The sequence below is a fragment of the Petaurus breviceps genome, unplaced genomic scaffold (genome assembly GCF_028583685.1).
Source record: "Petaurus breviceps papuanus isolate PSGF00001 unplaced genomic scaffold, PetGlider_PUasm1.0 90466, whole genome shotgun sequence".
Lineage (NCBI taxonomy): Eukaryota > Metazoa > Chordata > Mammalia > Diprotodontia > Petauridae > Petaurus > Petaurus breviceps.
Window position 1 is genome coordinate 601,497 of NW_027187260.1, and position 22,645 is coordinate 624,141.

Here is a 22,645-nt window from a genome sequence, read left to right on the forward strand (position 1 = left end):
TTATGGGCCTGAAGTCAAGAAAATCCGAGTTCAAATCTGGCCTTAGACACTTGCTAGCTGTGTGATCCTGGGCACTTAGTCCCATTTGCCTCAGTTTCCTCATCTGTAAAATGAGCTGGAGAAGGAAATGACAAACCATCCGAGCATCTTTGCCAAGAAAACTCCATAATGGGGTCACAAAAAGTCAGACACGACTGATTGACCAAATAACAACAAACTTCTCAGAACAATTGTGAAGATCAAACGAGATAATTCTAAAGTGCTTTGCAAAATTGTCAGACATATAGTGAATTTTATATAAATATTAGCTATTATTATTATTGTTATTGTAAAATGCTTTACCTATGTAATCTCATCTGACTCTCACAACAACTCTGTAAGATAGGCACTATTATTATTTCCACTTTACAGATGGGGAAACTGAGGCCTAGAGAGGTTAAGTGACTTGGCCAGGGTCACACAATTATTAAGCATTTGAGAGAGGCTCTGAACTCAGGTCTTCCTGGCTCCAACTCTGGTACCCCATCCACTAAACCACCAAGCTCTGTGGTTATTGTTGTTGGCCCTCTGCCCCAGTCCCCCCAGTTATTGTTTAATCACTGCTTATTCTCCAATGGGTCTGTATCTTGGTGCATATATCAGTACTTTCCCAAAACACTTCAACTGATCCCTATTCATGCCTTCTAATCCTATGTGACTCATATAGCCAGTCAAATAAGCATTTATTGAGTGCCTACTCTATACCAGGCATTTATTATATCTCCCTGGAAATCCTCTGTGGGGAAGGGGTTCTATTTAAAGTGTTTGGGCCCTTTCTTAGCATCAGGGGAGCACTGGAGAAGCACAGATTGCAATGGTTCCCCTCTAGCACTACATGAATGGCCCACCTTTTTTCTAGTCATATATCTCTTTGGGAAACATTATGGATAATGATACAACTGACTAAAATGCTAAAATCAGGGCCAGAATGCCAGGGACAATAAATTGCTTTATATGATATTTTTGAGCTTAAAGAAAAGCTTTTATTTTTTTAGAAAGTCTTACCCAGTGATTATGTTGGCAATAGCAATTCTTGGTTGCATAGCAATGATGGTGTCAAGAAACTCTTGGGCCTGGGATTGCTGATAAATCTTTGAAGTCTGCTGGTGCATTCCAAGGACCTCGGGCAGCTCAATGTCCGGGAGGGATTCTATGTGATCCCTACACTCTCTCAGTGTTGAAGAGTTAGGTGGCATTGGATACGTCTGTAAATTTCACAAGAGCTTCTTAGTTTCCTTCTTATTAGGAGACAAGGACAAACTTTCAGCACACGTGAGAGAGATTTTCAACAAGGAAAGAGCTGACTACTTGAAATGTTGCCTGCAAAATGTTATATGGAAGTTATATCTCCCCACTATGGGGGATATGTTTGAGAGCTGGAGTTTTTAACCTGGAGTCCATGAATTTAAAAAAAAATTAATAACTGTCTTTCATGACTGTATTCCAATATAACTGGCATCTTTTTGAATCCTATGTATTTTACTTTATGCATTCACAGACATTATTTTGAGAAAGGGCCCAGTAGCCTTACCAGACTGCCAAACTACTCTGAGACACTAAAAAGCCTGTTCTAGAGATACCTTCAAACAGTAAAATTGATTGTCTGTTGGAAGAATAGCTAAACAAATTCTGGCAATGTGAGTGTATTGGAATATTATTATCCTGTAAGAAATGATGTAAAGAATCCAGAGAAGTATGGGAAGAATTCTAGGAGCTGATATAGAATAAAATAAGCAAAAGTAGGAAAATGACATATACAATGATTATAGCAATGTAAATATTACCAATAATAAACAGAAATGGAATGCTGTATAATTATAATAATCAAGGCTAGCCTCAGGGAAGAGTTGAGAAAATGTTTCTCCCTTCTATCAATGGAGAGGCAAGGGACCACTGATATGTAATATTACATGTGCTTTAATGCATTGGTTGGTCCAATTCACTTGCAAATCAAAACATCACCCTAGTGATATTATTGGTCTTCTTCAAGAACAAAGGACAAACAACATTCTGGTTTTTCATGAATTGTTTTTTCTTTTTTAAATCTTTGACACAAAAGAAGGTTCACTGGGTAGGAGAGGAGAACATACTTAGAAAAAAACAGAATGTAAGACAAAAAGAACATCAGTAAGACAATCAATTTAGCAAAAGAAAATTAAAACTTTTAAAAAATTAAAGAGGATGGGTAGGGAAATATGGTAGGTGTTTTTTTTTTTTAAATCAATCACTGTGGTCAAAGATTAGGATTTGCTTTCCTCCCATATAGATTACATATTTTCATGTAAAATTAAATCTTGTAGAATGGCATTTTTTTTCATAATCTATAAAAACTATCTTACACTTGTGAGAAGTAAAGAAAAATTCCCAATTAGAAACTGCTACAGGTTGCATATCTAGAGTGTTTGCTACCAACAACACTGTTATGTAAGTGAGAGTGGTGGATAAGAGGCTGAAAATAAATTGTGAAACCAAATCTAGGTTTCTAATAGTCATATCTTGACATTATTATTATGTAGTAATGAGAAACACTTCAGCAAGTAAGATTTCTCAAAATAAAATCTGCTACAATTTAGATGTAGATTCTCATTTTATAAATAAACCTCAGAAAATTATGGCACAGTAATGCCTCATTTTTCCAGTATTGTTGGTGGACAAAATATTCTAATTCAACTAATTTTCTAAAGACTCAATATGTATCCTGTCTTTCTTTCTGTCTTTCTATCTATCTATGTATCTATATTTATATTTAAAACAGACCTGACGATTGATTCTTGGGGAGCACGCCTATTTAAGGGGTAGGTGACAGAAGGAACTGGAAAAGAAAGCAGAGGAGTAGTAAGTGAGGCAGAAAGAAAACTTCAAGGAGGGAAGAGGGCAGGTCGAATCAAGTCAAGAAACATTTATTAACCTTCTGTTATGTGCCAGGCACTGTACTAAGAGCTGAGATACAAAGAAAGGCAAATACCCTTGCCCCCAAAGAGCTCAAAATCTAACGGGAGAGGCAACACACTAGCATTTATATACAAACAAAATATATGCAGGATAAATCTCAGAGGGAAGGTCATAGCATTAAGGGAGATTAGTAAAAGCTTGTTGTAAATGGTAATATTTTATCTAGGACTTGAAGTCAGCTATTATTATTATTATCATCATCATTATTGTTTTATGTTTGTATCTCTTATTTTTCCAACGAGATTTTGAGATCCGTAATTCAATTCCACAAACATTTATTAGAAAATTTACTGATGAAATCACAGATATGGACTAAAAACAATTTACTTTAACTTATTAACAATTGTTTATTAATTAATTAACAATTTATCTGCTGTCTACAGAAACTTAAGGGTAGGGATCATGGTAGCATGGAGTCAGGAAAGACCTAGGTGGAAATATCCCCTCTGATATCACACTGGCAATCTCTGTGATCAGGGGTATGTCATTTATATTCTCTGAATTTATCTGTAAAATGAGGATAACAAATTCTGATGGAGGCTTCCCCATATGCCTTTGATATTGAGATTAAATGAAATGATGGATGCACACTGCTCTGGTAGCCTTAAAGAGTCAATAAATGTCACCTGTTTTTATTATTTGCCCATCTTCAGTGTCTGTTTTGGTGTCTGGTGCTGAATTGGCACGTAGCTGTGGCTCAAGCATTGAACTGAATTGCTTTTCCCAAATTGCACTTTTAATCACAAATGCTTTCTGTACCTTGCACTAGTTTTTGTTACATGGTCATTCCATCCTGAATAGCATCATCCACCTTTCCTATCCATCTAGCTAATAACAGGGACTTCTCAAAACCAAGCTGCCAGGGAGGAAACAGCAAAACAAGGGTGATGCAATCCCTAGAAATCTTATTTCCCCATGTACAATTTCCTCACCTTACGCTACACAGTCTACTTGTTAACTTTTTAAATTGGAAGAGTAATCTCACAATTTTCATCTAGGCAATAGGAAGGTCTGCTTACCACAGACTCTCAGTTATTTTTAGAACTGAAATATGAACATCTTATGGGGGCAGGCATCTCCAACCTGAAAGAGAAGTTTTGAACCACCCTAAATGAATCTCTTCTTGACAGAACAAGAAAGGGAGCTGGAGGCATTTTGAACAGAGAAACCTGTGGTTTGGTATTCTGCCTACCTCAGGGGCTTACCCTACCCCCTTTCCCCAAATTAGTGTATCTGGCTAATACAGAGGATCCTAGCTTTTTTTTTTTTTTTTTTTTACCTTTTGGAGGGCAATTGGGATTAACTAACTTGCCCAAGGTTACACGGCTAGTTTTTTTGTGTGGGTGTTGTGTCTAAGGCCGAGTCCTCCTGACTCTGGGGCCGGCGCTTTACTCAGTGAGTCACCTAGCAGCCCCAAGGATCCTAGCTTTTGAGCTGTTAGGAACTTGAGGGGTCATCTAGCCCAACTCCCTCACTTTATTGGAATTGCTTATAAAATGGCCTCAGGAGCAGTTAAGTGACTTGGCTAGGGTCACACAGAGTGTAAGTGACAGAGCCAGGATTCAAACCCAGGTCCTTGGCCTTCATGGAATCAGCAGCTTATAGCCATATCCCAGTCAATCACAGATCCTTCCTCATCTTTGCAAAGTGCTCTGATTGTAGAAGCTCAATAAATCTGGATTATATGAATGAGTAAATGAATAAATGAAAGAATAATGCTGATAAGTGAGACAAAGAATGCATAAAATCTTGAAAGGAATCTGAAAAAAACAATGAAAATGGTAATGAAGCTTAGAATCCAAAGATTGCAAAAAGGTCTCTGATATGTCCTCTTCTCCTAGAAGGATCAAGGGAAATCATCATTAAGAAAACAGTTTTATTTCCCCATGTAGTCAACTCTGAGATATGAAGCTTGTTTTGAGCAGGAGCAGGGACTTCTCAACTAGCAAAATCATAATATTGACTTGGAAGCCTTCCTCCAAAGATCTCTACGATGACTTGCCAGGATGCCAACCTGTACACCAGGGTTTCTTAACCTTTTTTTGTGTTGGGGACTCCTTTGGCCATCTATGGAAGTCTATAGACCCCTTCTCAAAATAATGTTTTTAAATGCATAAAATAAAAAGGATATCAATTATATTGAAGATGTAATTTTTTTCCATCTAAGATCCCCAGGGAGAATTTGGGAACTTCAGTATTTGGCACTCTCACAAAGATAGCTCTCCTTCAAGGCTTCAAAATATGGAATGATTTTATTTACACAGAAAAAAGAGATTACAACTGAGCCCATGAGAGGAGAGATAAGGGACTGTCACCCCCAATGTGTTACCTCCTCTTTTGTCTTGGAAAACCTTTTCATTGTTTGTATGATTCCCCAACAAAATATTTGACCGAGTATTTAAGTCAATGGCTCTTTTAAAATAAATTCTACTCAAAATAAATGCCAATACAGGCAGGAAGGCACTCTTACTATATTCTAGAGGCAATATTCATTCCCTTAGATTATAAGCTCCTTGAGGATAAGGACCAGGTCTTGGGTGTAATAGGTGGTAAATAAGCAGAATATAAACTCCTTAGCAGCAAAGATTGCTTTATTCATTATAGTTATTTCTTCTATAACATGCCATATCATAGCTGTTCCTAAAAATCATTGTTCTAAGCAAAACTGAGCAATAAAAACCTTAGGGCTTATGGGAAAAATGGTGTTAAGGGTACAACACTCAAAAATCTTTTCAGTGACACACACACACACACAAAGATAAGAACTTAATAAAAACGGCAGCACAATTTATAAACAATAGTGGTATCCATGAACCTGAGCTGCTGCTTGGCCTGGGCCATGGGTCCCATTGGCCAGGTTGGCAAGGTCAATAGGTATGGGCTAAAGAGAAGCTTGTGTGTGTGTTGTGGGAGGTGGTGGACTTGTTCCCTGCAAACTCCAGGAAGCCATGGTAGATTGCGAGGTTTGGGGGATAGAGTGTGTGGGTGTGGACTAGCTCTCCCATAGATTCTATTATATTGGAAGGTATACAATAAAGGTGACACTTATCTTGGAAAAAGATTTGAGGTTTGATTGTGGAAATGAGCCTTCATAAGGCTTGAAGCTTGAGTTATTGTGAAATATTGCAGTTTTTTGTACTTGGTGGTTCTTGCTGATGAAATTGAACACAAGCAAATGCAAAATTTGCACTATGCTCAAATAGTTCCCTAACACATCAATCACTTTTGAATAAATTCATGTTTTCAAAACATGTGTTACAGCAGAATTCACTATTTGTGTCCCTAGGGCCTGGCACATAGTAGGTGCCCAATAAATACTTGTCGACTGATTGAATTAATTGAAAATGAATGTGATATTCCAAGTTTAAAGGTAAGCTTTTCCTCTAGTTCAGCAGCCAGGTATCACTGGATACTTACTAGCTTATCTACTCCTCTCATCCCCTCATGAAGGTAAAATGGGCTTAGAGGGAAGAAAGAAGATGGAGGAAATGGAAAAGAAACTGAGGGCAAGAAGGGCTGGAGCATTCTAACATCCAGGGTAAATAGGAGAGTACTTAGCTAGTATCTTCCTTTGATTTGTGTATTAAAGCATAAGTCCTTTATGGTTCTTGTCCAAAGTGTAGCACAATTTCTAATGAGGTATTTATTAAATGCTTTTTGATGATAACAATAATTTCTAATGAGGTATTTATTAAATGCTTTTTGATGATAACAATAATGGTGGATAGATGTCAATAAAAGACATAGAACAAAATTCAGTTAAAAAGATTAAAAAAATTAGGACTATTAGAAAAAAAATACATTTCTTACCCCATCCTCAGAAAAACTGAAGTCTTTCTTCAAAACATCAGGATTACAAAATTTTTTTAGGAGAGATAATAAGCAGAGCCTATCCCAGCAATCTGTCACTCGGCCTCCATAAATTATTTCCCCTGTCAAATAATATATTGCTTCCCAAGGAATTTCTGACTTTTTGGCCAGGAGAATTGCTAACATTTTGATGGTGACCTTTCAAGAAAGAAGTTAAATTAAGTCATGATTTTCATTTTAACTTGACTTTATTTGCATGTCCTTTTCAGGGAGAATCCAAAGTTCTCAGAGAGTTTATAGGGCAGACAACAAAGAGAGCAGCTTTTGATCTCTGGGGCAGTGTTCCCTGGATCCAGGTTCTGTGGGATCTTGCCTTGGGTAACTGTTCCAACATGGCCAAGTGGAAAGAACACTGATCTTGGAGTTAGAAAACCTGGGTTCAGATCTGCCTCTGTTGTTACCAATTCACCCTCAGGCAATTCCTCCCACCAGTCTGGGTCACAGCCTGCTCACCTAATAGGTGAGGGTGTCGGAAGACAGACAGCATCTGAGATCTCTTGCAGTTCTAAATATATGATTTAAGCATTTGGCCCTACTCCACCGCCCTAGGAATGGTGCTGTGTTAGATTTGAGGCCAAGCATTTCAAAAATTAATCAACACTGCCTTTGAAGCACTGACAAAAAGAATCCCTCAGCAAAGAAGGGAATATTTAAACAATTAAAGGGGAAGCTAGTGGCTCAAACGTATGTGGTACATTACTGAATTACATATGGGATGTCTGGATGAGAATTCTGTGTTTGTTTTTTTTTTTAAAGCAAATCAGACTTAAGCATCTTGCATACAAAAACAGCTAGATGGTTTAAAGGAAAAGATGAATTTAATAAAATAACTACTGTGGTGAGAAACAGAGAGGAAAAGTTAGGAGACAGAGACAGACAGAGAGACAGGGAGGGAGAGAGAGACAGAGAGAGATAGGAGAGAAGGATTTGAGAGGCGTGGGGAGAGAGAGGAGAGGAGAGATTGAGAGAAAGGCAGAGAGGTTGAGAGAAAGACAGAGAGAAAGAGACAGAGAGGAGAGAGAGATTGAAAGGCAGAGGGAGACAGAAAGATAGAGAGGAGAAGAGATTGAGAGAAAGAGAGAGAGACAGAAAGATAGAGAGGAGAGAAAGATTGAGACAGAGACAGAGAGTTAATTGTGGAAGATTTGGGTTCAAGTTCTGCCTTTGACATAAACTATCTCTATGATCATAGGTAGGTCTCACAGTGCCTTGGACAACTCTCTCAGACTATAATTTCACAAGTGGGTTGTTGACATGAATCTTTGGAGCTCTCCAGAGTAATGAAATCCTAGGTCTGGAGGTGCCCTTCAGTGCCCCCCCCCCCTTCACCAAACCCAACCCAATTCCAAAATTATAGCATTCATAACACAGATCCAGCCAACTCATAGAAATCATATTAATGGAGGGGATCAGTACTTTAAATGACCTCACAGCATTTAAATTAAGTCTAGAAGGTATTGTTTTTTTTTCTCCTCAGATTGAGCTTCTAAATAATAGTTGCTCAAGGTTCTAGAGACCTAGGTAATGCAGGGGAGAGAATGCTAGACCTGGCATCGGGAGGCTTTGAATTCAAACAATTACTAGCTAAGCAACCCCTGGGCAAGTTACTTAACTGGTGATTGCCTCAGTTTTCCCAACTGTAAAATGGGGATAATGGCACATCTCTTCCAGGGTTGTTGTTGAAGATAAATGAGATAATAAATCATTTAGCATAGTGTCTGGCATTGTTTCAGTTGTGGCTGAGTCTTGGTGACCCCATTTGGGGATTTCTTGGCAAAGATACTGGAGTGGTTTGCCATTTCCTTCTCCACCTTCTTTTACAGATGAGGAAATGAATTCAATTGGGGTTAAATGACTTGCTCAGAGTCACATAGCTGGTATGTAGCTACTCCTGCTCATTTTACATATGAGAAAACTGAGGCAAATAGGGTTAAGTGACTTGCCCAGGGTCACTAGCAAGTGTCAGAAGTCATATTTGAACTCAGGCTTTCCTGACTCTAGGCCCAGAACTCTATCCCAACTGTCTCTGCCATACAGTAGAAGCTTAATAAAGGTTTGTTTCTTTCATCCTATTAAGGTAGCTGTCATTATGTACAGAGACAGAACGGGGAGGTAGAGGCACAGTGGGACATGAGGGATGTTTCTGAGGACCATTATGAACATTAGGTGAATCTGGCTAGGACAGGACATTTTGTCCTAGAAAATTCACAAATAATAACAAGTTTCAGTTATATAGTACTTGATGGCTGAACAAAGCACTTTTCTCACAGCTTCCCTGGGAGAGAGGTGGTGTAAAGTACTGTTAAGCTCACAGCACAGATGAGGAAACTGCATCTCAGGGAGTTTTAGTGACAACACCTAGGAAAGGTTGAAACCAGAACTCTAACCTAGCTCTTCTGACTCTTCAGTTCAATCCTTTTTCCATTACATCATTGTTACCTTGAAAGTGGATAAATTAGTTGGCTAATCTATTGACCTTGGAAACAAAAGCCCTTAAAAGAGATGAAAGATTATCAGTATGGATCACTTACCAATTACTCTGTTAGTCCAAGGCAATTCAGTACTACTGAAATACTTGAAGCTTATTGTTATTAATGGGAATTACAGAATGTTAACCATGGAAGGCACCTTAGGGACTATCTAAACCAGTAGTCTCCAAATCACATTGCTAACACATGAAAAGACCTCTCCCTGTTCTCATTGAAAATGCCATTTTCAATAGTGTAGGGGGTTTTATACTATTAATAAATAAAATATTATTTTATCTTTATCTCACCCTTTTAATTTTTATTATAAGGTTTACAATACACAAAATTATTAGTACAATAGAACAGGTATATAATTTATAAATAAATAAGGATATATCATTTATAAATGCCACTCAATTTAAATCCTGGTAGCTATAGTCTACACAACTCCAGGTCACTCTCCTACTATTCTCAAGGAGTTCAGTACCTGGTTCACAATTTTCCTTTCCTAGCTCACTTCTGCCTTCATTCCAGGGGACTTCCCATTACTTATTTATTCTAACCACTCAGGTCCTCATTCTATTCACTTCTTATGACCTACTTCTTCCCCCTACTTTAATGACACACAAAGAAGTTATACCCTTAATCTACAAATGTGCACCTTCCATGTTCAAGAATTCCCAAATCCCTTTACCTAACCATAATTTATTGGCTTCCCTCTTCTCCCTCTACCTTCCTTTGCCAAACACTATTCTTTGTTTTCTGTGACCTCCAGTCCCTTGATCCCCTCAATTCTCTCCCAGACCATCTTTCCTGTACTAACCACTCTCCGTTCTTCTCCCCATCTTGACCCCATTGGTGAACCGGGTCAGCTCTACCCTGTCCTCTTGAGTTCCTGGCTGCCTTATCACATCTCTGATTGTGCCCTGCTGCGACGAGACTCAGACTGAGAACACTTCTATCTGCTGCCCTTGCTCCTAGACACATGTCAAATAAAGGTGGAGAAAATCATACCACTTCTGATTGATTCAGTACACATTTATGCCACACAATTTCAAATGGTCTCTCAGTGCTATTGGGCCATCCTTCTTATGAAGTCACTATCCCACTCTCTGCAGAGGCTCTTTCAAACTTTTTCATCTCTCTTCAAATCTCCCATGGCTTTCTCTTCCCCAACTCTCTCAGCTTAGAACCTTTCCTGATATTTCGCAGAAAAAACTGAGGTCATTCACCATAAATTTTCTCTTCTCCCTTCTCACTCATCTCACATCACTCAGATGCCTTCTATCATTGTCTCCTCCTTAACCTCTGACTCACATGAAGAGATGGCCTTACTCCTCATCATCACAAAGCAAACCTCTCTACCTGTACAAAAGATCTTATTCTGTCTTGTCTCCTCCAACATGGCCTCATCAGTCATCCCCATTCTATCACTTCAATCTCTCCCTGACTACTGGATCCTTCCCCACTTCCTATAAACATGCCCATGTTTCCCCCATCCTCAAAAAACCCTCACTCAATTCTTCTATTGCTACTATTATCCCACATCTCTTTTGTTCTTTGTGGTCCAACTACTTGAGGAGGCCGTCTACAATAAATGCCTCCACTTTTTCCCCTCTTATTCTCTTCTTTACCCCTTACAATCTGCCTTCTGATCTTATAATTCCATTCTAACGGCTCTCTCCAAAGTTGCCAATCATTTCTTAATTGCCAAATCCAATGGTCTTTTCTCAATTCTCATTTTCCTTGACCTCTCTGCAGCCTTTGAGATGGTTGATCATTTTCTTCCCTTTGATATTCTCTTCTTCCTAGACTTTCAGGATACCATTTTCTCCTTCTCAACTTCCTTTGCAGGATCCTCTTCCAGATTGTGCCCTCTGACCACAGGTGTCTCTTAAGGTTCTCTCCTGGGTTCTCTTCTCCCTCTGTACTACTTACTTGGAGATCTCACAGTCCCTATGGATCTCTGTGCTAAGGATTCCCAGATCTATCTATCCTGCCCCAAACTCTGCTGACCTCCAATTTCATCTCTCCAACTGACTTTCAGACATTTTGAATGAGACATTCAGTAGTTTTCCAGTCGTGTCTGACTCTTCATGGCCCTGTTTGGAGTTTTCTTGGCAAAGACACTGGAGTGGTTTGCCATTTCCCCTTCCAGCTCATTTTACAGATGAGGAAATTAAGGCAAATGGGGTTAAGTGACTTGCCCAGGGTCTTGCAGTTTTAAGTGTCTGAGGACAGATTTGAACTTGGGAAGATCAGTCTTCCAGACTTAGTAGGCATTTTAAACTCCAAATGTTTAAAACTGAAATTATCATCTTTCCCTCTAAAGCCTCCCCCACCTTTCTAACTTTCCCATTATGGAAGAGGGCAGCACCATACTCCTGGTGCCTCAGGTGTACTATCTAGGTGTCATCCTTGATTTCTCATTATGTCTTACTATATTTCCCCCTTTCCCCACCCTGCCATTTCCAATCTGTTGCAAGGCCTTTGCAACATCAAATACAGTCCTTTTTATATTCTGACACCATCCTGGTGCATTCCTTCATCTCTTTACCCCTGTGTTATTGCAATAGCCTTCTCATCAGTCTCCATGCATCAAGTCTCTCCCCACTCTAATTCATTCTCCATTCAGCTACCAAAGTGATTTTTCCAAAGCATAGTTCTGACAATACCACCCCTCTACTCAATAAAATCCAGTGGTGTCCCATCACCTCTAGAATCAAATACAAATTCCTCTACTTGGCATTCCAAGCCCTTCGTAACCTACCTCCCTCCTATCCTTCCTGTCTTCTTAGGTCTTATTCCCTGCAATGTACTCAGATCCAATGACGCTGGCCTCCCGGCTGTTCTACAAATAAGATGATCTATCTCTCCATTCTGGGCATTCTCTATGACTGTGCACCATGTTTGGAATGCTCTCCATCTTCATCTCTTCCTCCTGGTTTCCCTGACTTCCTTCAAGTCCCAATGAAAATCCCATCTTCCACAGGAAGCCTTCACCAGTCTCTCTCATTCTAGTGCCTTCCCTCTTTTAATTATTTCCTCTTTATTCTGTATATAGCTTGTTTGCTTGTTGTCTCCCCCGTCAGGTTGTGAGCTCCTTGAGGGCAGGGACTATCTGTTGCTTCTTTTTGTAATTCCAGCACTTAGCCCAGTACTTTGCACATAGTAGGTATATAATAATTGTTTATTGACTCACTGACTAAGGCTTAAAACTGCCATACAACTTTTGACACACATAGTATTTGCTTGTTGGTGTCACATTCAGTGAAGAAAATTCTGTGGAAGGGAAATGTTTCAGGGAAATAAAGCATTTCCTTTTGTGTTCACTATTGTATAGTGCTTGGATAGACTGCTTTTGGGATCAAGGAATGATTAGGATCTTATTTTTTTTAAATTCCCAAATTATACTCACCTCCAAGTCTGAAGAACTAAATTCATAAGGAATATTCCAGCCTAGTGTTCCATACTTTTTTCTTTCGATGACTGCAGCATTGAAGAAAGTGATGCTGAATAAAAGTTTTTTCCACCATGGTCCACATTTAGTTTTCTCATAGATCTCCTCTGTTACTTCTCCACTACCATGGTACCCAAATGACTGAAGGAGATTGGCCTTCAAACCCTGGGGAGATTCTACTGTTATCTTTAAAGGAGAAATAAAAGCAGTAGATGAAAGTAGCATTCTTCATGCCCCTAGATCTAAAGTTTATTTCTTTTTTTGTATAACAAAGGTAGAAAGCTTACTTCTAAAGGGCAGGTACTACATTATTTTTTATGTTTATATCCTTAGCATCTGGCACATTTGCAGACATTATAACTTAATGCAGATATTCTGAATATAATTTATAGGACTTAAATGGCAGATCAAAAATCTTGGTTTATACATATGTATACATACACACATAAAATGTTTATATATGCATACATATATGTATATGTGTGTGTACACATACACAAATCATACATACACTTACATGTCCTGGGTTTTGCTATAAGTCATTGATAGAAAGAATGATTAATTATTTCTCATTGCCTACAAGATGGTCAGAGTTGCTAAGATAAGGAAGAAAATAATTGTTTTGGATTCAAGAAATAATATGTCAGGATCTAGATCTTGTCTCTTCAGGAAGAGACTCTTGGAGAGGGATTAAAGCTTGGGGATGCCAGAAGAAAAAGGGACTAGGAGAGAAGTTGGGCTTGGTGTCGTTGCTAGGTGTCCTTATTTCCTTGGTATGGTTTGACTGTAGGGGGAGAGGTCCTCATTTTCCAGGAAAGTGGAATTAAAATTAAATCCTCCTGGGTCTGTCAGAGATCTCAACCATTTCTTCCCAATGCAATTTCCTCCATGCTTTCTCCATTTTTGTCAAAGTTTAAAGAAAACATTAAATGCTCATTTCTTTTAACTATAACCAGATATGTCATTGGTCAATTTTAATCGGTTATTAGTTTGACTGGTTGTTTGTTTGACTGGATTCTTTGACTACACCAACTGAATCTTTTAGCACTGTCTAGACCTAGACAAGGTGAACATTATGATAATAAAAGGTATAAAATATAAAAAAGGTAGAAAAAAGGATAAATGAATCCACTGATAATTCTAAATAATGATTTTTTATTCAACACTTTAAACTTTGTCTTCAATAGATATTTCATAAGCACTGTTAACAAATAATAAAAGCAATTTCACCTCATTTCCCTCTATTAGTTTGTCAGCTAACAGAGCCAGGGTTGTGTTTGAGCCAGTTTGAACTAGCTTCTGAGAGTCTTATTAAATTTTCAGGGCAACCATTTACAACTGGTCAATCAGTAAATTCTATAAATCGGGGCTTTATTTATTGCTTTGTTGATTGTCCAGACTTAAGAAAGTGATGGAGAAAATGCTAATAATTCAGATTAAATCTAAAAGTGGGTCCTATGTATATTTTTTCCCTATCAAACACTGGCATATCCTTGACTTGGATTTTTTTTTATCTACAATTTAAAATTTTTACCTACAATTTAAATTTCCCACAACTCTGCACTAAATTCTGTATTCTGAAGGCACTAATAATGTTCATTTCCCCAGTCACCCTTTCATGAATGAGTTAATTAATTATATAAATGCCAAGGCAAGTGGCAAAAGCAAAGGCGGAAATACTCCCCAAATAGAATATTCAGTTCCTAATAATTGAGAGTTTGCCATAGTTATGTGACATATAATTAATTTAAATTGTAAATGCTTTGGGGTGAGGGACCAAATTTTTCTTGTGCCTCTTTTATCTCCCATAGCTCCCAGTAGAATCATGGCTCCACCCCCCCCCCCCAACTCGGTGAATGATTGACAGCACTAAACCCTCCCTCCATCTTGCCTTAGAGTTAAGATTTAAAAATCTTTAGTATCCACAGTTGACTCTTCTGCCAATACTTAAATTTGTTGCTTTTAATACCTGAGAAGCACCCTAGCACAATAGAGGTGTGGTCTTGCAGTCTCATAGAGGGCTGCTAAAATCATGTCTGACAGATATTAATTGTGTGACCCTGCATGAGTCACTTCCTAGTGCCTCTGGCAAATTCCTAAGACTGTGACAAGTTACAATCTATTTTCTGGTCTGCACTGATGGATGGTGAGGGGAGTTTTCACATCAAGAATGCCTCACAATCTGAATTCCCCTCCATCTCCATGCCCAACAACCTACAATTCTTACCTTCAAACTCTTCTGCAGAATAGCTGCAGGGAAGGAACTGTCCGGTTTTGAGCTTAACCATAGTCTAAAGTCGGGGTCTATTTTTGAAAAATTAAATCTGCAACATAATCAATTTGTAAAATTACTAGCATGTAAAACAAAACAAAAGGAAAAGTTTTATAACACTGTTGAGCCAGAACACATATGAGGGATCATTTTAATATCAAAGGTCTTTCTTACAGTTACTTGCATATATTCTGTCTTCCCCAATTTTGAGGAAGGAATTAGAATTTCTTCTTTTTTACATTATTTTTCTCTACTGAACTTCCTATGATTGATAACCTAGAATCTGCAGAAAGGGGAGCCTGGGCATTGCAGCGCTCTCTTAGATAGGGTGTAAGGAGGATGCAAACTTTTAGGAAAGAATTATTATTCAGGCATGTAGGTCAGAATAATTGACAAGGCCTTGGTGGTAGCTCAGTAGGGTGCTGCCTAGTGGCCACATCTGATCAACACTGCCTCTGAGTAGATAAAGGTATTTTTACACTGTGTGCGTGTGTGTATGTGCCCATGCGCCCGCAGAAGGGTAGTGCAAAGGTCGAAGAGATGAGGGACATTTGACCTTGGAGGACTGGCTAGGTCTCCTAATTTGCTTGGGAGTTATAGTTTGACTATAACTCCCAGAGATTCTTAATTTCCAAGGAAAAGTGAATTAGGATTAAGCAGTCCTATATTTTTTGCAAATTTAAATCTGTCAAACAATATGTTATTAATCCCAAACATTGATTGTTCTTCAGCTGAAGATCAATCCAATCAACAGAGTGACAGTTTTACTAGTGTAGGATACCGAGAGTGAATTTCTGGGAATTCTCCTTGGTAGGGGAATGGAAGGGATTAGGACAGGAAGTGGTTAATTGTGGGAAATGGGTGAACCACACTGACTCCATTTTGTGACTCAATTCCGGAAATAGCTCAGTTCCTTTTCTGTTCAATTATGGGTCTAATCTAATTTCTCTTTTGTGAGAAAACTTTATTCAGTTGTGGGAAATGGGAGAAAACCTTATTGCATTGTTTGAACCTACCTCTGTGTGGATGGGAAACTGGACCCTGCTGTGTAGAGACCCTTAACCAAAGATCGAAAAACCCAGCAAGATCCAAAGATTGAAGCAAGGAGTTTTCTTACAATTACACATCTCAAGCAAACCATATGTCTTATCTGAAAACTGGTCTCATACTGATCAATCAGTTATTGCTTCCATGTTCCTTTGACTGTTTACAGACACATGAGGGGAGCAGGATACCTCTTTTTCTGAATTGAGGGAACTGCACCCATTCACTCTCCCTCTCCCAACTTGGAAAGTCCCTAATCTTTCCTCCAATTAGAAATCAGATTACATAATGTTGCACTATTTCCTTTTAATTAATTGACCTTTTTTGATTGTTTTTAATGTATAAAATCTGTCTCCCCTTGTATTTAGGGTCCAGCCATAAGCTGAGGAAGGGGCCTGGTCTTGATTTGTTAGGCAGAAATGCTTTATAAATTGATATACTAGGAAGATCAAACCTTTTTTTTTTCTTCAGTCATTTCATCTTTCACCTTGCCACACTGGGAGTGCAAAACTGAATTCGATGTATGTATGTGGAGCCAGAAAGGTGAAGACTAGGTAGAACATAACTATGTCCTACAGTTTGAAGACCCAGTATAGGAAAAATTTTTAGCAGATGCAAAGGAACACTGAGGAATATTAAAGACCAGACTAATAATGCAATTCATGCTGTTTTTTGCACACAAAACCTCACGTGATCTTGCTGTTGACTTTAATATTTTGTGACTTGATGTTTGAAATCGCTACTGATATGTAGACTTTCCTCTAAGTAAATAAATAATAAATTTATAAATAAGGAAAATAAATAAAATAATTATTAAATAAGCAAATAATAATTTTAAAAATGAACTGTGGCATCTTGGTGGTACATATGAAAATGATAGCCACATATATCACTCTTATAGCAGCCATTTTTCATTATTCAAGGATATACTAAGTCATCCCATAGCAAAATACCTTTATATTTTTTTCTAATTTGATTACTAATACCATAGTATAGATTTATATTCACTGTATAGGATTTACCTTTTACTTAAAAAAACAATAAATTTAATCTGATCCTTTGAACTGGATAAACAAAAGAACTCACGCTTCAACAATTGCACAAAGTCTTGGCATAAAAGACGCAGCAAGATGGCAGTTCTGGAGGAAGACCCACTGGCCCTTCTTTATTTTTGCCTTATATATTATTTCTTCAGCTTTACTTCCCTGGCCACGTCCCAAAGAAATCATGGTCACACTTTCTGTATTTCCTTTCATTTCCTGTGCAAATCTCAGCAGGTGAGGTGTGGGATCTATTCCTGTATAACAATGTTTAGTATAACTCCATTAAATTAAATTAAATGAGACATATTTATTAAGTGCATACATCACTGTGCATAAAAGGAACTATGTTGAGTACTGGGGATACAAAGATATTTTTAGTTTCATTCATCATTTTTTTTAGCCTTTTTGGTTTCCAGGTTTTCTATTTGTCTTCCAATTTTTATTATTTCCTCTTTTGTGCATATTTTAGATTTGTTTATTTGTTGATTTTCTAATTAGAAAATACAATTTTTTTTTCATTAATCCTCTCCTTTTCTATTTTGTCAATATATATGTATTAGGGCTATAATTCCCCTCTCCCAAGGACTGTTTTAGCCACATCCTAGAAATTTTGGTGGGTTGTTTCTTCATTATCATTTTTTGTCTACATAATTACCATTTGTTTCTATGTCTTATTCTTTGACCCACTCATTATTTAGGATTTCATTGTTAAATCTTCATTTGAGTCTATGTCTTTTGTTTGTGCTCTCTGAAGTGATTTTTATTTTATTGTGTTTTGATCTATAAAGGATGTGACTAATAGTTTTGTCTTTTTTGACTTTTAATTGCAATATCTCTGTGCCCTTTTATAGGGGGGTAAGGAGGCTGCAAACTTTTAGGAAAGAATTATCATTTAGGCATGTAGGTCAGAATAATTGACAAGGCCTAGTTGGTAGTTCAGTAGGGTACTGCCTGGTGGCTACATCTGATCAACACTGCCTGTATGGTGAGTTTTTGTCAAAGTTTCATGTGCTGAGAAATGCATATATTTTTTAGCAGTCCTATTATGAAAAAATTTATTTAGCAATTTGGTCAATTTTACATTTTTTCTTTTTTTATCTTTCTGTTAGATTTGTATATAACTGAGAGAGGGATATTAAAGTCTCCTACTATTATTGTATTACTCTGTCTCCTTTTATGTCAGTTAATTTTTCCTTTTTAATTATGAATTTAGATATAGATGGGGTAAATAAATTTAATATTGATATTGGTCTGTTTGTCTATGGTTCCTAATAGCAAAGCATAGTTTATCTTTTATTATGCTATGTTTTGTTGTTTTTGGTCTGATAGCATGATCACAACTTTTGATTTTTTTCTATTTATGTGATCCATAGTAAATTTAATTTCAGCCTCTCATTTTTATTCTATGTATGTCTTTATTTTATTAGCTTAAAAGGGGTAAGGTCTCCCACTATGTCCTGGGCCTTCTCCAGTCATCCTGATCATTATCAGTCCACTGGACCCAGATGGCTCTGGAGGAGAAAGTGAAGCTGGTAACCTTGCACAGCCCTTCCTCACTCAAATCAAAGTCAATTGCAAGTCATATCATCATCTCCCCGATGTCTTTGTCCTCTTTGAGAATGAAGGATAAACCACACAACAACATTTCTTTCAAACAGTAGATTGTAGGACTTTATTTTCCTATCTAATTTGTTACTCTTTCATTTTATTGGATTGTTTTGTTGTTGGTCATTTGGGTCTGACTCTACATAATTTTGTCCAAGGGGTTTTCTTGGCAAAGATATTGGAGTGGTTTGCCACTTCCTTCTCCAGTGTCTCCCCATTTTACAGTTGTAGAACTGAGGCAAATAGGGGTTAAGTGACTTATCCAGGGTCAAACAGCTAGTAAGTATCTGAGGCTGGATTTGAACTAAGATCTTCCAGACTCCAGGACCAGTGCTCTATCTATTGCACCACCTCACTCTCCCACTAAACTGTTTACTCCATTCATATTTAAAATCATGATAGCTATAATTTCTTCCATTTGCCTCTAATATTCTTTTCTGAATTGGGACTTTTTTTTTGTTTCTACCAAGATGAAAAATTTTCATAGTAACTGACATCTATTTTCATACCTTGTTAGTGAATGGATATACTAGCCCAATTGAGATGTAAAGAAAGCTTGCTGATGGTTGAAGTAATGGGAAAAGAAAGGAGTGGATAGGTGCGAGAGATATGAAGGAAGAATGAGAGGACTTGGCACCTTATTGGGGATGGAGACTGAGGGAAGAGCAAAGATAACTTTGAGGTTTCTAGCATGGGTTATTGTGGTTTTCCATGAAGACAAACAGAAAAGTTAGTAGGGGGAGAGGTTTTTGACAAGTTGAATTTTAGGTGAAGGATGAAGTCCAGAAGGTAATAGAGGATGGGGGATGATAAGCCAGTAAAGAAACAGAGAAGGAGCTAGTAACTCAACACATATTTATTAAGAATGTGCCCTTGAAATATACCAGAAATGGGCTCCTGAAAAAGTTATTTCTCTTCTTGGGTGCTCACTTATATTGGTAGATGGAGTTTTCTCATGTGGGAGTTCCCTATGTTAATGAAATCATGGGTGCACATCTCTATATACTAGTGCTAGGCACTGAGGATATAAAGATTAATATATCTATATTCATATTTGTCTATCTATCTAACCTTAAGGAGCTTAGAGCGGGGGTTGGAGTGTAGGAGGGTGCTAGGAAGAGCAGGTGAGAGTGGTTAAAGTGCTGTAGGAGAACCTGGGGAGGGAGAGATCCTTTTCAGTTTGGGCGGATTGGCAAAGGCTTCATGGAAGAAGTTCAACCTGGGTGGAGGAATTCCAGGAATAGGTGACAGCTTGCATGAATACAGAGGCCAAATATGGCAGGTTGAGATCAGAGAACGATTGGAGCTACATTTTGAAACTAGACTGTAGGGAGCCCTTAAATGTCAGGCTAAAGAGTCTGTATTTTATTCTGGAGGGAATTAGGAGCCACTGAAATTTTTGATGAACATGTTTCTCCCCAGGAAAATGTAGCTCCTTGAGGTCAGGGAATGGTTTGTTTAGTTGTTTTGTCTTTGAATCCCCAGGATCTAATCTGGGTAACATTTAACAAATGTTTTTCAAGTTGAAATGATTTTTTTTTTTGAACAAGGGAGCAGCATGGTTGGCCATATCTTACAAAGATTGTTTTGGCAGCTATGGGAATGATAGACTGGAGAGGGGGAAGACCAGAAGCAGGGAGTCTAGGAAGGAGGCTATTACAATGGCCCGGGCAGAAGATGAAAACCTGGGTGACTAATAGTGAGTAGAGGCAAAGAGATGGATTTGAAACATATTGTGTAAGTAGAATCCATAGGAAGATATAATAGTAACAACAATAACGAGCATTTATAAAGTGTCTATTAGGTGCTCTGCCTGGTGCTAAGTGCTTTGCAATTATCTCATTTGATCTTCACAATAACCTTGGGAGATAGGTGCTATATTATTATCTCCATTTTACAGTTGAGGAAACTGAGGCCGACAGATGTTTGGTGACTTGTTCAGGGTCACACAGAAAATCAATGTCTGGAGCTGGATTTGAACTCAAGTTTTCCTGACTCCAGACCCAGTGCTCTATCCACTGTACCTATAGGTGAAAGAGGATGATAAAAGATCACTCCAAGATTTCATGTCTTGGTGACTGGGAAGATGGTGGTGTCATCAACAGAAAGAGGGAAGTTGTAAGGGACATGTTTAGGGCAGATGATGAACTCAGTCACGCTGAGTCAGAGATGCCACTGAGACTTACAGGCAGTTGAAGATGCAAGACTAAATTTTAGGGGAGACAATGGGTGTGGGTAAACAGATTTGTAATCAACTGCATAGTGGATGCAATCATTAAGGTTGAGATTTTTGAGAGAGAAGAGAAGAGGTCTAGGGACAAGAACTTGAATATGCTCACTTAAAAACTGGGAGAAGGGTAATGACCCAGTAAAGGACAGTGAAGAGAAATAACAAATAGAAATAGGAAATCAATAGAAATAGAGAGAGAAAGAACAAGAAGGAAATTGTCACAGAGAGTCAAGGGAGGAGAAATGTAGAAGAAGAAGAGGTGGAGGGGTCCACAGTGTCAGATACTGCAGAAGTATTCGGGAGGAAGAGGAGGAAGGAGGAGGGACATTAGAGTTCATAGGTTCATAGAATTTAGAGTTTTTAGGGTCCTTAGAGAATGTCTTTCCTGAACTCATTTTAGATGTGGGAAAACTGAGGCATCAAAAGATGAAATAATTTGCCCAGAGTTGTATGGCTCAGTGACTGAATGGGACTCTACATTGAAATGTCCAGATTCGTAAGCCAGTGTCATTTCACTTGCACTTCTTCCTGATCAGGTACATTTGTCCACAAATATAAGTTATGATAATTAATACATTTCATAAATGCAATACTAATCCTGTACCTCATACCACTAATGGGGTTTTCTGAAAATACTCTAGCTGGGTGTGGTGGTGTGCGCTTGTAGTCCCCACTACTGGGGGGAATGGGAATCTTAGTGATTATGTATCACTAAGAGCCACCTAGTGATTAATCATCAATATACTATAGCTCACCATGAGAATGGATGAATAATAGTGGAATTCTGGCACTGGATTCTCTAAATACTTCCTTTAAATTAACTCCAGCTGTATGAAGATAATTGTGCCCCAATTTTTCACGAACAAATTTTTTCACAGAATTATTTAAAGATTCTGGCTTAAGGATTTTTATCTAAAATAAAATAGGAAAAAGTAGATAAAATGCAAACATTGTCTAGAGGCATGTCACCTCAAAAAAAAAATGAAATAGGAACATGCTTATAGTAATTCAGCGTTAGTTCTGTTATCCTTCTAACCCGATATTCTCCTCATTTGTCTGTGATGCTTCTACCAATGGCATAACCAACTTGGTGTGAGTGGTGGAGCAAACTTTAGGGGGACTAATTGCCACTGGTCCTGACAGATTCTATGGCTCTTCAGAGCTGCACTTCTAACTTTCAGCTTTGTCAGCCAAGGACTCTGTCCTGGATGCAAAAAACCCACATGGCAAGAGTTTTTGTTGGCTTGCTCTCTGCACACTCATATTCCCACAGCTAGCAGTATAGTATTTCAATAATAACAATAACCTACTATGTGGTAGGTACTCTGCTTTACAAATCATATCTCATTTGATCCATACAACAACCCTGGGAAATAGATGTTATTATTATCCCCATTTTAAAGTTGAGGAAACGGAAATAAATAGAAATTGAGTGACTTGTCAGAAGTCACATAGCAAGTAAGTGTCTGAGGCTAGGTTTGAACTCAGTCCCATTCTAGTGGACTCAGATCCAGTTCTAACCCAAACTCTAAAAGAGTAGGTTTTAGACTGTAATACTAGCTCATGAGGATAAAATATATAATTTTCACAGTACTAGAAAAATAATTTTCTCAAGCTGTGCCATTCTGTTGCCTTCTTGTGATGTGGTGACTCTCAAAAACG

At 38.0% G+C, this 22,645-nt stretch overlaps 1 protein-coding gene across 1 annotated transcript in view; it reads right to left on the minus strand.

Annotated features, from left to right (window-relative positions):
• DNAH14 (dynein axonemal heavy chain 14) overlaps positions 1 to 22,645 on the minus strand; it is a 412,217-nt gene that overhangs the window by 30,266 nt on the left and 359,306 nt on the right. Inside the window, exons 75-80 of the mRNA XM_069062634.1 lie at positions 21,739 to 21,895; positions 17,192 to 17,402; positions 15,017 to 15,113; positions 12,748 to 12,975; positions 6,802 to 6,999; positions 1,045 to 1,244 (exon numbers count right to left, since the gene is read on the minus strand). Coding sequence (XP_068918735.1) covers positions 1,045 to 1,244; positions 6,802 to 6,999; positions 12,748 to 12,975; positions 15,017 to 15,113; positions 17,192 to 17,402; positions 21,739 to 21,895 — 1,091 coding nt within the window. The remainder of the gene's footprint in view (positions 1 to 1,044; positions 1,245 to 6,801; positions 7,000 to 12,747; positions 12,976 to 15,016; positions 15,114 to 17,191; positions 17,403 to 21,738; positions 21,896 to 22,645) is intronic.